General features: G+C 50.8%; 1 protein-coding gene across 2 annotated transcripts in view; it reads left to right on the top strand.

Annotated features, from left to right (window-relative positions):
- The window catches only part of STEAP3 (STEAP3 metalloreductase), a 43,342-nt gene that overhangs the window by 15,276 nt on the left and 11,812 nt on the right, over positions 1–16,254 (top strand). For both annotated transcript variants that reach the window (XM_080918416.1, XM_080918417.1), the window contains exons 2-3: positions 7,324–7,823; positions 9,606–10,133. In XM_080918416.1, the coding sequence (XP_080774542.1) occupies positions 7,332–7,823; positions 9,606–10,133 (1,020 nt within the window). In that variant the 5' untranslated portion in view covers positions 7,324–7,331. The remainder of the gene's footprint in view (positions 1–7,323; positions 7,824–9,605; positions 10,134–16,254) is intronic.

Here is a 16,254-nt window from a genome sequence, read left to right as displayed (position 1 = left end):
AGTCAGGCAGGAGCGGGTGGGGTGGGGGTGGCAGAGAGAGGTTGCCCTTCAGGGTTAGGGAGGCACAGGCATAGCAGTTGTGGGTTTGATTTGGGATCTGGGAATCCTGGTAGGGAAGGGTAGCCTGGGGTTGCCACGGCTTAAGGACTGTCGCTGGCAGGCACCCCAGGCTTCACTTCTAAACTGGCTGGTACCCTGCCCATCTTCCTACTGTGCCTCCACATCCTCCCAGCCTCTGCTTCCTGTCTGCTATCTCTGTTCTCTTTTAGAGAGGGTCTCGTGTAACCCAGGCTGGCCTCAAACTCACTGTGTAGGTGAGGACAACCTCACCGTTCCGGTCCTCTTGCCTCTGGGGTTATAGACCTGTACCACCACTCCCAGTTTACCGAAGGCAGTGTGTGTGGGGTCAAACCCAGGGATTCTTGCTTGCTAGGCAAGCACTCTATTGACTCAGCCACATCCCACACCACCCCTCACCCCATTAAGCTGGCTCGGGGTGAAATGCATGTGTGCCTCCAGGTCATTATCTCAAAGCACAGATTTAGAAAATGTGCTATATTGATTTGGAGATCTATTTCTGATTCACGGGAGACAAAATGGAGGCATTTGTTGTTTGTTTTTTTTTAAACCCTAGACAGAGGAGTAACGTGAAGATAGTAAGTTTAAGAATCCTAAAGACCAGATGTTGTAATGCATATCTTTAATGGCCAGCCAGGACCATACAGTGAAACTCTGTCTCAGGGGGTGAGGGGCGCATAGAGCCGAGCCTCTGCTGTGCGTGAAATACCATGGCCGCTTGTGTAGGGAAGGGGCAGAGTTTAGACGAAGTGAACTTGTAAGAGTCGATTCTCTCCTGCCACTGGGTCCTAGGAATGGTCCTCAGGTTGTCAAGCTTGGTGGCATGTGTGTGCTTGTATGCACAGGGGTGAAGCAGGGACACTGCCCAAATGGCTGTTCCAGTAGGGGAAGGGTTTTTCTTTTAACTTTTGTATGTATGTATGCATGTATATATGTATGTATGTATGTATGTATGTATGTATGTATGTATGTATGTATGTATTTTTCACTTTTTCATTTTACATCCTGTTTACCACAATCCTTTGGCCATTTCCCATTTCTGCTGTGAGCGGGGAGGAGCCTCTCACCCTGGCATTTCAAGTCTGTGAATCTAGGTGCTTCTTCTCCGGCAGTCCAGCTGGAAGAACACATCCCACCAACAGCCTTTGGAATAGCCCCTACTCCAGTTGTTCAGGACCCACGTGAAGATCATGCTGAACATATGCTACATATGTGTGGGGAGGCCTAGGTCCAGCCTGTGTGTGCTCTTTGGTTGGTGGTTCCATCTCTTAGAGCCCCAAGGGTTCAGGTTAGTTGACTCTGTTGGTCTTCCTGTGGAGCCCCATCCCCTTCGGGTCCCAAAATCCTTCCTCCTATTCTTCTATTAGAGTCCCCACGGCTGTGCGTGTCTGTATTCGTCTGAGTCCGCTGCTGGGCAGAGCCTCACCACATTCCTATCTGCAAGCATAGCAGAGTATCATCAAGTGTCAGGATTGGTGCTTGCTCATGAAATGGGTCTCAAGTTGGGCCAGCTATTGGTTAGCCATTCCTTCAGTTTCTGTCCCCCTTCCCCTGTGCCTGCATTTCTTTAGACAGGATAAATTTGGGGTTGAGAGTTTTGTGAGTGGATTTGTGTCTCTATTGCTCCACTGGGATTCCTGCCTGGCTACAGGAGGTGGCCTCTTCAGATTTCATATTCCCAAAGTTGTGAGTCGCAGCTAAGGTCACCCCCATTGATTCTTGGGCACTTCCCCTACCCCAGGTCTCTGTCTCATCCTGGGGATGTCCCTGCATCTCCTCCCCCCCCATTAATTCAGATTCCTACTCATTTTCATGACCATCTCTCCTGTCCTTCCCCACACCTCATCTTCAGTCCCACATTCCCCTTCCCATCTCCCCTACCTTCCAGTTCCCTCTCTCCATCTGCCTCCTGTGACTCTTATTCCTAGCTTGGGCCTTCCTTATTTCGCTTCTTTGGAGAGAAAGTATGCAGAGGCTTCTGGGAAAGTCCAGAGCAGAGAGAGAAAGCAGCAGCTTGGCCATGCCCAGGGCTGTCTGAGAGAGAGAGAGAGAGAGAGAGAGAGAGAGAGAGAGAGAGAGAGAGAGAGAGAGAGAGAGAGAGAGAGAGAGAGAGAGCGCGCACAGGGTGGGAAAACAATTCTGTTTCTACAGAGGATGCGTGACTGGGGGGGGGGGGAGCCCATGAGCTGGAGTGGGCGCTAGAGTTTAGGGCAGGGGAGGAGGTAAGAAAGGCCAGGAGGCTGGCATGGGAGCTTTGGATGATGTAGTTGGTACTTGTGGGTAGGGACTGAGGGAACCTAGAGACCAGCATGGGTTTTAATATGCAATCGCAGGTATATGTCAATGGAGAGCCATATGTTCCTGCCAGAGGCAAGGAGAAAGGTCTCCTGTTAGGGAACATGAACCTGTTTCACAAGTTCCTGTGGAGTGAGTGATGGCTCTTGTCTAACTGCCAGAAGTCCATCTTGAAGTTATTTCTAAACAAAGACACTGAGATCTAATATCACTGAGCCATCTCGTCAGGGCCTCCATACCTGTCTCACTCACCTGTGACTTACTGTTTGGCTGTTTAGATGGCCCAGGGAGTCCAGGGATCCTCCTCCCCAACTGTGGGGTTACAAGTGGGCAGCACCACGCCTGGCGTATCACAAGTGGGCATCACATGCGCACTGGGTATCAGACTTAGGGCCTCATGCTTGCAAGGCACCGCACTTCATCAACTGAGCGTCCCCTGCAGCCCCTTTAGTCCACCTCTTAAATATCCCTCCTCGTCATGCCCATAATGGGGCTACATTTTAGTGTGTGGTTCGGAGCGGACGGACCAGATTCACACCGGTGGGAGGGATGAGATGCAGCTGCGTGTCCTGTCCAGCTGCCTGTTCTTATTTAACCCCAGACCTTTCAGTGAATAGCAGAAGATACTTCTGGTCCATCCTACCTGGAGGACACCTTTCCTAACTCCAGACCACTCTGGGAGTGCTGGGGTGGCCCCCAAACCACATCAATCACACACAGATTTATCCATGCAGCCCTGAAATAATGAACTCAGCCAAGGTGGAAACAAGCCCGAGGGCCCTCCAAGTCCGGGGACGTGGTTGAGCCAAGGGTGTTGTTGTGTTCCAGGGACCAGACGGTGGCTCCTCTCCAACAGCTAACGGGGCTGTTGCATAAGCTTGGCTTCTCTGAAGATCACGGGGCTTGGAGGGCTCCACTAGGTAGAAAACAGGGAAGCAGCCTTGGGGTGCAGTCAAGTGAGTCACAGGATCCAGGCTCAACCCCAAAGCATGCTTACTCTTCAGTTACAGAAATAATAGTCCTTGGAAGCCCAATTTCTTTAAAAACAAAACCAAAATGGGTATGTGTCATGCCTGGGATTAAACCCGGATTCGCTCTATATGCTGAACAAGGCATATACGGTGCCTTGAAAAACAAGCAGTTTGCTTTTTCGTTTTTACTTTTAATTAAGTGTCGGTGTGTGGGTGCAGGCACATGAAAGCAGCGTCTGTAGGGATCAGAGGCATGAGATGCTCTCTGAGCTGAGGTTACAGGTTGTGAGCTGCACCCTGTGGGTGCTACGAACCAAACTCCTAACTCCTCAAACTCGGTGTGTGCTCTAAGACACTGAGCCGCCACCCCAGCATGAATATCGAATATGCCCAATTTGCATATGTTTTTTTGCATATATGCAATTGTGCATCTGTTCGCCACAATCGATTTTGTAATATTTGTGTTGCTGCCAAAAGAAACCCTGTGCTGCTGAGCTCACTCCCCACTTTCCCTGCCTGCAACCACCGATCCGATTTCTATCTGCAGATCTGCTTACTTGTGGGGTCTTTGCACTGATGGAGTCGTAGGACACGTGGCTCTTCCCACTGCCTGCTTCCCGCTTCCTAAGCATCTGCTTTCATTTGTTTAATCCAGGTCTTAGCAAGTAGCCCAGGCTGGCTTTGAACTCAAAGTTCTTCAGCTTAAGCCTTCCGAGTGCTTGGGTTGTAGGCATACGCTCCTACAGCGGCAAGCATACTGTGGCCATCATGTTGGAGCAGGTCCATAGTCCTCTTCACAGTTGAGCAGCACTCCCGGGATGGCCTCTGTTCGCTTAACAGACAGGCATTTGAGTTACTCCTGCTTCCCGCTATCATGAGTCCTGCTGATGCGTGTTTTCATTCATCGTGGGAGCAGAATGGCTGGGGCGGTGGGAAACTATGCTTAGCTGTGTGAGGACCCACCAGGCAGACCTCCTTCCACAGTGCCCGTGACGCTTCCCATTTCTGTACACTGGGTGAACTCCTGGTTTCCGGGCTGACGAGATCACAGCCCTCTCCTGTTCCTGTGGGTCAGCGTTTTACACGCATATTGGTGGACACAGGGAACTTGTGAGAGGCGGGCTAGAGGGACCTGGGTCTGGGCAGGGACTGTCAGGCAGGTATCATCAACACAGTCCTGACCATGAGAGAGGAGGATGGATTCAAATATCCTATTAAACTGGTGCGGGGGATGTGGCTGTGGATGTCTGATTCGGTGCTTGTCTAACATGAACGAGGGACCCCGGGTTCAGTCTCCGTCACTGCACAAACCAGCTGTGATGCTAATCCCAGCACTTAGGAATTAGAGGCAGGAGGATCAGGAGTTACAGGACATCCTCAGCTACAAAATGAGTTTGAGGACAGCCTGTGCTACATCAGACCCTTGCTTGAAATTAAGACAAGATAAAGTTGGGGGGGGGGGGATGGCTCAGCAGACAGAGAGCTTCTAGTGCCAGCAAGAACTGAGGTCAGATTCCCAGAACCTACATAAAAGCCAGAGGCAGGGGTGTGTGTCTGTAATCCCAACCTTCCCCCAGCAAGACAGTGGCCAAGATGAGAGCTTGGAGGCCACCTAGCCTGCTGTACACAGCAAACAACTACTGTGCACGGTAACACCTCGCAAAGATGGTAGGCGAGGACCAATATTGAGGTTGTTCTCTGACCTATGGCGATGAGCAACCCTCTCACCACACCCACAACATCACATGCTCCTACATCTCCCCACCCCAACGTGATGGTTAAAAAAAAGTAAGTGGGCAGAGGCTGCAGCTTGATAATAGAATGAATTTGAGCCTGAGTATGTGCAAGGCCCTGGGCTTCAATGTGGACACACACCCAAAGATAACAGGGGCATCCCTGGAAGCTGGGAGTAATCCTGGGTTCCGGATGAGAATCTGCTTTTTCTTATAGTATGTATTGTAATTTGGAAGGATAAATGGACCCTGGGGATTCCTGGAGGCCATCTCTGACTGCTTAGGATCTGAAGGATTGTCACAACTCATGAGAAAAGGCTGGGGCCACTGTCTGCATGACTAGCCACATTTCTGCATACATAGAGCCAGAATCGCAGCCCATGCTTTTAGCTCTGCTGGGAAGTAAGAGGGACAAACAGTCTGGTAGATACCCAGAGGGGACAGGATCACTCCAGGCATAGTGTTCTTTTGTCTGTAGCTTGGCAGGGAGGTGATATTCTCTCCCTCCCTGCCTTCTTCAGCCTATAAGTAGATCTCTCACATCAGAGGCATGGCTGGAGGCCAGACTCCAACTCTTACCTCCCCCAAACACAGTCGTAGGCCTTGTCCTTGGATGTGGCTACCTATGAAGAACTATAGGGGCAGGAGCTGGGGAAATGCCTTGGTGGGTAAAAAGCAATTGCTGTGCAAGTGTGAGGATCAGAGTTCAAATCCCCAGAGCCCACAAAAAAGCTGGATATGGTAGTAAGCATCTGTAACCTCAGCATTCCTGTAGGGAAAAGTGAAGACAGAAGCTCGTGGGCCAGCTAGCATAGTGCATGGGTGGCAAAACAGCAAAGAAGCGTTGCTTCAAACATGGTAGAGAGGATGTCCTCTGTCCACACATATCCAAACTCATACATACAAATGTGTACACACACACACATGCACACACACACATACACACACACTGAGAGACAAACACACCTATGCTAGACTGTCTTATTTAGTGCCAAGGCACAGGGTTCTGAAGCTTCCTTTGCTAATTTTTGTATGCTAATTCCATAAGCTTTTGCGCAAAGCCTCCCCCAGCTTTATTGTCTGCCCCATTCTCCTGCCTCAGCAATTGGAGAGTAGACATCCAGGCTCCCGGGGTCACACAGATGGTAGCAAATGTGGATGCCCTAGTCTGGAAGCCTTGCAGAGTCAGGCAGGATGCTCCCACGTTCAGGTGGCTGGACAGCACCTCCTGACTCCCCTGTGGTCCAAATCTCTGATCTCTAGGGCTTGAGGGGTGCCTGGAATCTCTAGGGCCTTCTCCTGTGGCCAGGGCACACTCAGTGTTCACTAATGACACCTGAGAAGGTAGATGCGCCCAGCCAGTTCAGTGTCACACATCTTTTTCAGCCACTTTCTACCTTACTTTTTGAGACAAGCTCTCTCACTGGGACCTGAAACGAATTCAGCTACACCGGCGGGCCTGTGGTTCCCAGGGATCTGCCTGACTGCATATACGAGCACATGTGTCCACGCCTGGCTTTTGTTCATGGAGTCTGGAGATCCCGACTCAGATCCTCATCCATCTGTGTGTGTCAAGCACTGTGTGCACTGAGCCGCCTCCCATCCCGGCCCTCTGCTTTCTCCATTCCTTTCTGTAGAAACAAGTATGGTCTGTGCCGGCAGCCAGCAGGACAGATGTGCATTGTGCTGGGATTCCTGCTTCTCAGCTGGTGAGAGGCTTCACCGAGATTCCTTTCTCCTTCTCGTGTCCTCTTAAGTTATCTTGACTTATCCCCGCCATGTGTCTGTGTGTGGTATGTGTGCACAGACATATATGCCTGCTGTTCTCCACCTATTCAATGTGGCAGGGTCTCAAGGTGAACCCAGAGATCACCAATATGACTGGTCTAACTAACCAGCCTACTCCTGGGATCCCCTCTCTCTGATTTCTGAGTTTCACACACACCCGGCATCCGTGTGGGTGCTGCGGATCCAAACTCTAGTCCTTGTGCTCACACGGCTTTGCCTCCAGAGCCATCTTCTCAGTCTTCATTTTCTATGTCTTTCCAGCTTTTCTCAGCAGATAGGAGTCCCCCCCGACCCCCACTGTGCATCCGTGCCCTCATCTGGGTAGGGGCTGCTCTTGCTTCTCTAGTCCCTGTGTTTGCAAGTAGAATACTCACGTCTGTGCTAACCAAGTTGAGAGGTAGAGGACCAGGTCCCCTGGGAGCCCTCCAGTGACCCAGTCTCTCTGCATTCTCTTACAGGCGCCGCAATGTCCGGGGAGATGGACAAACCACTGATCAGTCGCCGCCTGGTAGACAGCGATGGCAGTCTGGCTGAGGTCCCCAAGGAGGCCCCCAAAGTGGGCATCCTGGGCAGCGGGGATTTTGCCCGTTCTCTGGCCACACGCCTGGTGGGCTCTGGCTTCAGTGTGGTGGTGGGGAGCCGTAACCCCAAACGCACAGCTGGCCTTTTCCCCTCCTTAGCCCAAGTGACTTTCCAGGAGGAGGCCGTGAGCTCTCCAGAGGTCATCTTCGTAGCCGTGTTCCGGGAGCACTATTCGTCACTGTGCAGTCTTAGTGACCAGCTGGCTGGCAAGATCCTCGTGGACGTAAGCAACCCCACGGAGAAGGAGCACCTTCAGCACCGGCAGTCTAATGCTGAGTACCTGGCCTCACTCTTCCCTGCTTGCACTGTGGTCAAGGCCTTCAACGTAATCTCGGCATGGGCCCTACAGGCTGGCCCAAGGGATGGGAACAGGCAGGTAGGTGCTAGGGAAAAGCAGCCAGCATCCCTCATGCCACTATAAAAATCTCATCTTACACAGCAGGAAGATGGAGCTTGGAGACATTAATGATCTTAACCCGGAGCTGGTGAGTTGGAATTCGAACCCTACTTATAAATAGGCATGGGGTCCATGTTCTTTTTGAGATAGGAACTGGGTTTCTTTGGAGTAGGAAGGAAAAGATGGCAGAAGTTGACTTGGGAAACAGGAAGGAGATATTTGGGGTCTGGGGAGATGGCACAGGGCTATGCAACTATTAGAATCCAAGTTTAGCTCCCTAGTGTCCTCATGGAAGTTGGATGTGGTGGCTGTAATTCCAGCACTTGGGGAGGTGGGGGGAGGGGGTAGAGACAGGGGCCTCTGGGGCTTGGTAGCCAACCAGTCTAATAGAGAGAGCTTCAGGTTCAATGGGATAAAGTGAAAGGGGTATAGAACGAGAGAACTTATTGTCCTCTCTGTTACTGTGATAAAACACTCCATCTAAAAGCAACTTATCGAGCAAAGGGCTTCTTTCAGTTCATAGTTCACAGTCTGTCCTTGTCGTAAGTCAGGGTAAGAACCCAGGCCTGTCTGGTCTTCCACGCAGCGTTACCTCTGTGCAGGGAGGGAACTACAGCAGAAATCACAGAGAAATGCTGCTCGCTGGCTCCTTCAGGCTCATGGTTAGCAAGCTTTCTTACATAGCTCAGTACCACATGCCCAGGAATGGTGCCGCCCAGGGTGGGCTAGGCCCTCCTGCACCAATTAACAAGGCAATCTCCCTCCAGACATGCCTATAGGCCAATCTCAGCTGGGGAATTCCTTAACTGAGGCTCTCCTCAGGTGACTTAATGGCCCATGTTGATAGCTAATGCTGACTAGGACAGAGGGTTTGGAGGGGACAAGGCACGAGGACTTGTAGGAGGTTTCTAAGGCACTCAGCTGGCCGTAGACTCAGGCTCAGGAAACGGAGAAGACACCTCAGGCAGATTTGACAACTTGCAAAGGAACCAAAGTTTATAAAAGCAAAACAAAACAAAACAAAAAAAAACAAAAAAAAAACAAAACAACAAAAAAAAAAAACAAAAACAGAAAACCAAAAAGAAAAAAAAAAGAATCTGAGGCTCTGAGACCTCAGTCTGTCATAGTACTGACCTGCACGCTACTGAGATCACTCCATAGATAAACTAATTGCCCAGGTACTATTTGAGCCAAGATGGGCCTCAGCTGTGTCAACAAGGGCCCTCGGGGTTCTGGGGCACCCGAAGGCACCAGTATGTCGTCCAGTGGAGCTCAAGAAGCACAGTGGACTTGCAGGCTGAGGCCGCAGGCAGTGCTGGGGGCTGAGGTCCCGGTGGAACCAAGGGATAGCCCCAGAGAGCACCTCTGCATGAAGGACGCACCTGCAGTTGCTGCTTCACATTCAGGGGCCACTGTGAGGTGCTACCACTCAGCACTTAGCCCTCAGAAGCAGCTGTTGCAGAGGTGACAGGGCCTCACTGATCACCTAGCAACACCATTAGCTGGCGGGACACTCACAGGAAGATCTTTGTCTATTCCACTGGTGGGTCTCAAAGGTAGGCCACGGGGCCTCTGGGAACATCTTTGGGTGGAGCACCAGAGCCATCTTACACTCGGACCATTGATTGGCCACTCATGGGAACTGGTACCTGCCCCTCTGTGCCTCAGTTTCCACACCTCACTGAGGAGTGTGACCCTGGTTGTCACCATAGCCATGTCCACACCTGTGACTCTGGACATCTGTCCCCTTCTCTCCTACAGGTGCTCATCTGCGGTGACCAGCTGGAAGCCAAGCGCACCATCTCAGAGATGGCACGCGTCATGGGGTTCACACCCCTGGACATGGGATCCCTGGCCTCAGCCCGGGAAGTAGAAGCCATACCCCTGCGCCTCCTTCCATCCTGGAAGGTGCCCACCTTCCTGGCACTGGGGCTCTTCGTGTGCTTTTATACCTACAACTTCATCCGGGACGTTCTTCAGCCTTACGTTCGGAAAGATGAGAACAGGTTCTACAAGATGCCCTTGTCTGTAGTCAACACCACACTACCCTGTGTGGCTTACGTGCTGCTGTCCCTTGTGTACTTGCCTGGTGTGCTGGCCGCTGCCCTTCAGCTGAGGAGAGGGACCAAGTACCAGCGCTTCCCAGACTGGCTGGACCACTGGTTGCAGCATCGCAAGCAGATCGGGCTGCTCAGCTTCTTCTTCGCGATGCTGCATGCCCTCTACAGCTTCTGCCTGCCGCTGCGCCGCTCCCACCGCTACGAGCTGGTCAATCTGGCTGTGAAGCAGGTACAACCTACCACTATCCCTGGGAGCTGGCTGGGAACCTTGTGTCTGTCTGTCCTCACTCGTGCTTAAACAAGGCAAGTCCAAGAGAGAGCAGGCACTTAGAGGTTTTTGAGCACTGAGGAGGAAGACATTGCAGGGAGACAGGTGCCAGTGTATATGTGTGTGCATGCCATAGGGGTCAGCGAGTGCGCATGCACGCACACACACATGTGTGCCAGTGTGCACGTGTGTGTGTGTGTATGCATGTGCATGTGTGTATGCATGTGTATGTATGCGTGTGTGTATGTGTGTGTGCGAGTGTGTGTGTGTATTCAAGTGTGTGGGTGTGTATATGTGTGTGTGTGTGTGTGTGTATTCAAGTGTGTGGGTGTGTATATGTGTGTGTGTGTGCGCTCGAGAGCGAGTGTGTGTGTGCGGGTATGTACATGCTATGCAGCACTTGTAGAGGTTGGAGTTGGTCCTTACGTTGTTTGCAGCAGGGTCTACTCTCATTGGTCTCTGTGTACCATATACTTGCTGCCCCCCAAGCTTCTGGACATTAACCCTTCTCTTATCCCTTCTCTCCACATGAGTGCTGGGACTACAGATCTGCACTACAGCACCCAGCATCCTGTGGGCTCTGACGTCAGGTGTCATGGCTTGCTCAATAAGTGAGTAGTTACCACTGAGCCATCACCCAACCACACCGTTGTTTATCAAAACAATCTCTCGGTGTCCTGGAACTCACCACGTAGAGGCTGGGCTGCCTGGACAGCAGGCCGCAGGTGTCCGCCTGTCTCCACCTCCTGAACACTGGGGTTACAAATTACACCGCCATGCCCAGCTTTTAAAACGTGCCTTCCAAGGGACTAAATAAGATCTCATGCTTGCCTGTCACGCGCTTTGTGGACTCAGCCATCTCACGGCTTGGACACATTTCCAAAAGTGGCAAAAAACAAACAGACAAAACAGGCTTTGCTGCTTAGGTGGCCTATGGTCAGGGGTCAGCCAGATAGCTGTGACAGGCCAGTACAGCCCTTTCCGAAGCAGCTGGGATGCTGGGGACCTAAAGCCAAGTAAGTCTATCAAGAGTAAGATGTACATTTCAAATGTTATTCCCCCTTCACCCCCCACTCCCATTCTCTCCCCCTCCACTTGTTTCCCTGAAGGTGCTCCCTCTCCCAATCACCCTCTCCACCTCGGCGCCTTGGCATCCCCTACACTGGGAAAACACACCTTCACTGGACTGAGAATACAGAGAACATCCAATTATTAGAAAAAGGAAAAAGAATATAGTTATAGAAGTGACTAAAGTAGGAACAACCAAAACAGTTCATTATAATTAAAGTAAATCAAGTCTGAGGAGATGGTTCAAAAGATGGAACACCAACCGCACACACATGAAGTTCTGATACCAGTTTTGATACATCAAAATATGGTAAAAATGTATTTTATTTTATAAAGAGGAGGGAGAGAGTGGCAGACAGTGACGAGAGTGAAAGAGAGAGACAGACAGACGGACAGAAAGAGAGGAAGGGAAGGCGGGGGACATGGATTTACATGGGAAAGTGGGGGAAAGTTGAGTACAGAGAGGATCTGTGATCAGAATTTATTGTTTGAAAAATATAGCTTTTAATATAAAATATGAGTGCAAAAAAAAAAAAAAAAAAAAAAAGATGTGAAGTCAGCGCCAGATCTGAAGTCTGGGGAGCCTCAGCACAGGACCCGGGGAAAATGGAGGCCGGCAAGCGTTCAGATTTGAGGGGTAAGGATCTGACCACTAGCTGGTGGGTTCCAGACAGACAAGAGACCCCAGAGGAAGTAAAGGTGGTTCATGTGACCCTGCATGCGTGGCAGTGGGGGCATGGTGTGGGACGAGAGAGGCTGTGGCAGGAATAGAGACATCCTATTTTAAGGTCAAGCACAGAATGGCTGCAGGAACAGATGTGTCTGAGTGGGGGGTTTAAAGGTGTCTCTGGGTTTGAGTCTGAGCCCCCAGAAGATGGAGCTGCCGCCTGCTGAGAGGGGATAAGGGCAAGGAACTAGCTTTGGTTTATGAGGTTTTGTTGGGTGGCTTGTTTGTTTTCTGTACATGTGTCTAGGTCAGAAGACAACATCAGATGTCATCTCTCAGGGGCTGTCCACCTTTCATTTGAGACAATGTCTCTGTAGCCTAGAATGTCACCACCCAGGCTGGATGACGTGATCAGCAAGCTCTAGGCATCCACCGGTCTCTATCTCCCATCTTCACATTCCTGGGATTAAAACTCTGAGTGCCTGTGTGTGTACATGTGTGTGTACATGTGTCTCTGTGTGTGACTGCATGTGTGTGTGCACATGTGTCTGTGTGTGTGAGTGTATGGATGTACGTGTGTGTCTGTGCAAGTGTGAGTGTGCCTATGAGCGTATGGTGCTCGTGTGTGCACATATGTCTGTATGAACATGTGTGTGTGTGCATATGCATGTGTCTGTATGTGCACATGTGTGTGACCTCACACTTTTGTGGCAAATACTTTACCCACTGACCCATCTCCCCAGCCTATGTTCAGCTCACTTATTCAAACTCAGATGATCATGAGTGCAAGGCAAGCACGTTAGCATCTGAGATACCACCTCAGCTCTCATTTTGCACTGAGGTGTGGTCTTATCTACTCATTGAGAAAGCCATGTGACAGGCACCACGGTGCCGAGTGGGTTCCTGGACAGTGGAGGTGGTTGAGCCGCAGTAACAGTGGCGTCAGCAGGCAGTGGGCAAACAGAAGCAGTCTGGTATCTCGCCTGGTCTCCAGCTCCGCTCTCCACTCTTCGCTCCAAGCTCAGGACTTCACGCCTCTGCTTCTCTTTCTCTGTGTCAGCCTTGGGCCCCGTTGCTGACTGTATTCTGCCCAGGACATCGGGCGCCCAGCAGGGTTCGACCCAGTGCTAATAAACACACCTTGCCCACCATGTTCTAGCTCCAGAAGCTGCTCAGGGTGCAGGGGACATGCTGACCAAAGGACACAGAGACATGGAGGTGAGGTCAGGCTGTTGCTGGACCCCGGCCTCTACCTCTGCCCACCCACAGGCACCTGGCATGGCCTCTGGGACTCGGCCTTTGCTCAGAGGAAGCTCCAGATGCTGGCATAAGGGGTGATGTCCTGGCTGGAATGGAGAAGGGGAAAAAATAGTAGTCAGGACTTCTTCCAAAGGAGCTCGTTGCGCTACAGGCGCACTAGAAGAGCTGCACAAAGCCATGGTGGATTCCTCTATCCCCTCCCTCACTCATTCCTTAAGGCAAGTGCTATATTCTACTGATCTATACAGAAAAACCAAGGCAACAGAGAGGTTATGTAAGTAGGCCAAAGACACACAGCAGTGTTGGGAACAAGAACTAGCCATTGTATACCAGAGCCATGCTGGTGCCCATACTACTTTCTGCAGAAAAACAAACCAAATTAACAGCAGAGTAAATGATCTTGTGTGATTCATTCATTCATTGATTCATTCGTTCGCCAGGCATTTGCTCTAGGCCCTGTTGCCATAGGTATGAGTAAGAAAGGCTTCAGCTGGTATGCAGTGGCACAGACATGTGAAGGCCAGAGCCCCAGACTCCTCCTCCATCACTAATTAGAACCTAAACTGGGCTGGGAGGGGGTGTGGCTCAGCCAGGAGAGCCCTTGCCTGTGTGTGAAGCCCTGCTTCAAGTCCCAGAACCACATAAACTGGAGGTGGTGGTGAATGCGTGTAAGATCAGCACTCAGGAGGCAGAGGCAGGAGGATCGGAAGTCGGAGGCTATCCTAGGCTATTTACTGAGTTGGGGGCTAGCCCGAGCTACATGTAACTCTGTCTCCAAAACAAAACAATGAAATAGTGTAACTAACCAATACAAACAGAGGGATCAATACAAGTGTCAAGCTCTTTTGTCCTGGGGTCCTTGTCCTGGGGTCCTGATGCGTAAGTCCTGGTCTTTCTTGGTGTTAATGGTCTTGATGCTCTGTTCTGTTGCTGCTGCTGCTGTGTTGTTGTTTTATTGTGTTAGGGATAAAACCAAGGATCTCCCATTAGCTAAACAAGTGCTCTACCATAGAGTTACATCCCCACCCCTTTTTGCTTTGTTTTTGGTATTCTTTTTAAATCTTGAGACAGGGTCTCACTAAGTTACTTGGGGTTTTCTTCAGCTCACTCTCGATCCCAGAAGTCATAATCCTATAATCCTAAAGCCTTAGCTTCCTGAGGTAGTTGAGCTTACAGACCTCCACCAACAAGTCCAGGTTGACATTTTCTTCTAGAGCTGGGGGAGCTCTCTTAGTGTGGGAGCCCTGTGCTACTGAGTGGGCTTCAGACAGAGTGTCCTGCTCTGGTGGGTGCAGGGGCCGGAGCCCTGGGTGTTCAGCCCTCTCTGCTGAGTCGGCAGGTTTTCAGGTAGAGCTGAGGAAGAAAAGGCAACCTACTCCCGGTGCACAAAGGAAACCCCTGCCCCCAGCCCCAACTTCCGAATTTCCTTTCTCTGTGTATACGTGGTGCTCATCTGTGTGATGTGCACATGCATATGTATGTACATAACTGTGTCTGAGCATGTGGAGGCAGAGGACACCTAGGTGGCTGTCTTAGTTTGGGCTTTATTGCAGTGAACAGACACCATGGCCAAGGTAACTCTTATAAAGGACAGCATTTAACTGGGGCTGGTTTACAGGTTCAGAGGTTTAGTCTGTTATCATCATGGTGCTGGAGGAAGAACTCAGAGTTCTACATCTTGGTATGAAGACAGCCAGGAGAGGACTTTGCAGGAGGCAGAACTCGAGCACTAGGGGCCTTCAAAGCACCCCCCACCCCCGCAGTGATGAACTTCCTCCAACAAGGCCACACCCATTCCAACAAGACCACATTTCCTAATAGGGCCACTTTCCGTGGGCCAAGTGTATTCAAAGCACCACAATTGTTGATCCTTAGGCATTCTCCAGCTTGGTTTGGTTTCTGTTCTTGCTGTTTGGGGGACTTTTTGTTTGTTATGTTTTTGAGACAAGGTCTCTCACTTGCCTGGAACTCGCTAAGTGGATTAAGCTAACTGGCCAGGGAGACTGAGGGCTCCACCTATCTCTGCTTTCTCAGTGCTGGGGCTGCAAGCATGTGTCATGTCCAGATTTTTTTTTTTAACATAGCTTCTAGTGATCTAACCCAGATCCTTGTGCCATTGACTGAGCCCCCGCCCCTCCCTCTTAACTTCTGTCATTCTCTAAATTCTCTGTCTGGCCCAGACCCTCCATATCATATAATATGATATGATATGATATGATATGATATAATATAATATAATATAATATAATATAATATGTAGTATAATAATATCATTATATTAGCCCAGTGTTGCCTTCATGCCAACTTTATGTTCCAGATGGCACAGATGAGTTGGTATCACACTTATAGGACATAATCTGTCCCCTAAAGGGGCTTCAGCCAAATTCTCAAAGGGAGAGCCAGGCTGATGGAGCATATCCGAGGCAACTCTCACAGCGAGGCTGGGGTTTAGCATGCCGAGGCCTGGCAGCGATGATCTGATTCAGCCTGAATATGTTTAGGCCAGTGGGCCACCAATCGACTGCACCTATGGGCCCCAGGCCTGCACCCTGGGGGAATGTTATATCCAGTCCCTGAAGCCTTACCTGCAGGAAGCAGTCACCTTGTCTGCTGTTGACCACCTCGGATGGTGCCTCCCTGTGGCTACTGCTCACACTGGCTGCTGTAGGGCCTTAACACGGGCACAGGAAACTCCTCCAAGATTTCCTTGAAACCCACGACAGTGCAGACTGGAAGGCCAAAGCCTTCAAGACCGTGTTTACTGACAGCATCCTTACCACGTCTAACTGCCATTGGCGTGGCTTTCTGACTTGCCTGTGCGCTTCCTAGAGATGCATTTCCAGATTAGTCAGAAGTCAAGGTAAAAAGGAGCATTTAACCCACAGGCTGCTTTTCCTGTCTTCCTCATTCCAAAGCTAGCCAACATGGAGCTCCCGGCGTCTGCCAGCCCTCCCAGTGCTGACGAGGAGCAGAGACAGCGAGATTCCTGTGCTCTGTGGCCAGCAGCTTGGCCTACTTGCCAAGTTCCACATTCAGTAGCGCTCAGACCCTCGGGCTGTTGCTCATCTTTTCAGGGCGGGGGAGGGG

This window comes from Micromys minutus (assembly GCF_963924665.1).
Source record: "Micromys minutus genome assembly, chromosome: 6".
Lineage (NCBI taxonomy): Eukaryota > Metazoa > Chordata > Mammalia > Rodentia > Muridae > Micromys > Micromys minutus.
Note: the sequence above shows the minus strand (reverse complement) of the source record. Positions and strands in the feature narration are given on the sequence as shown.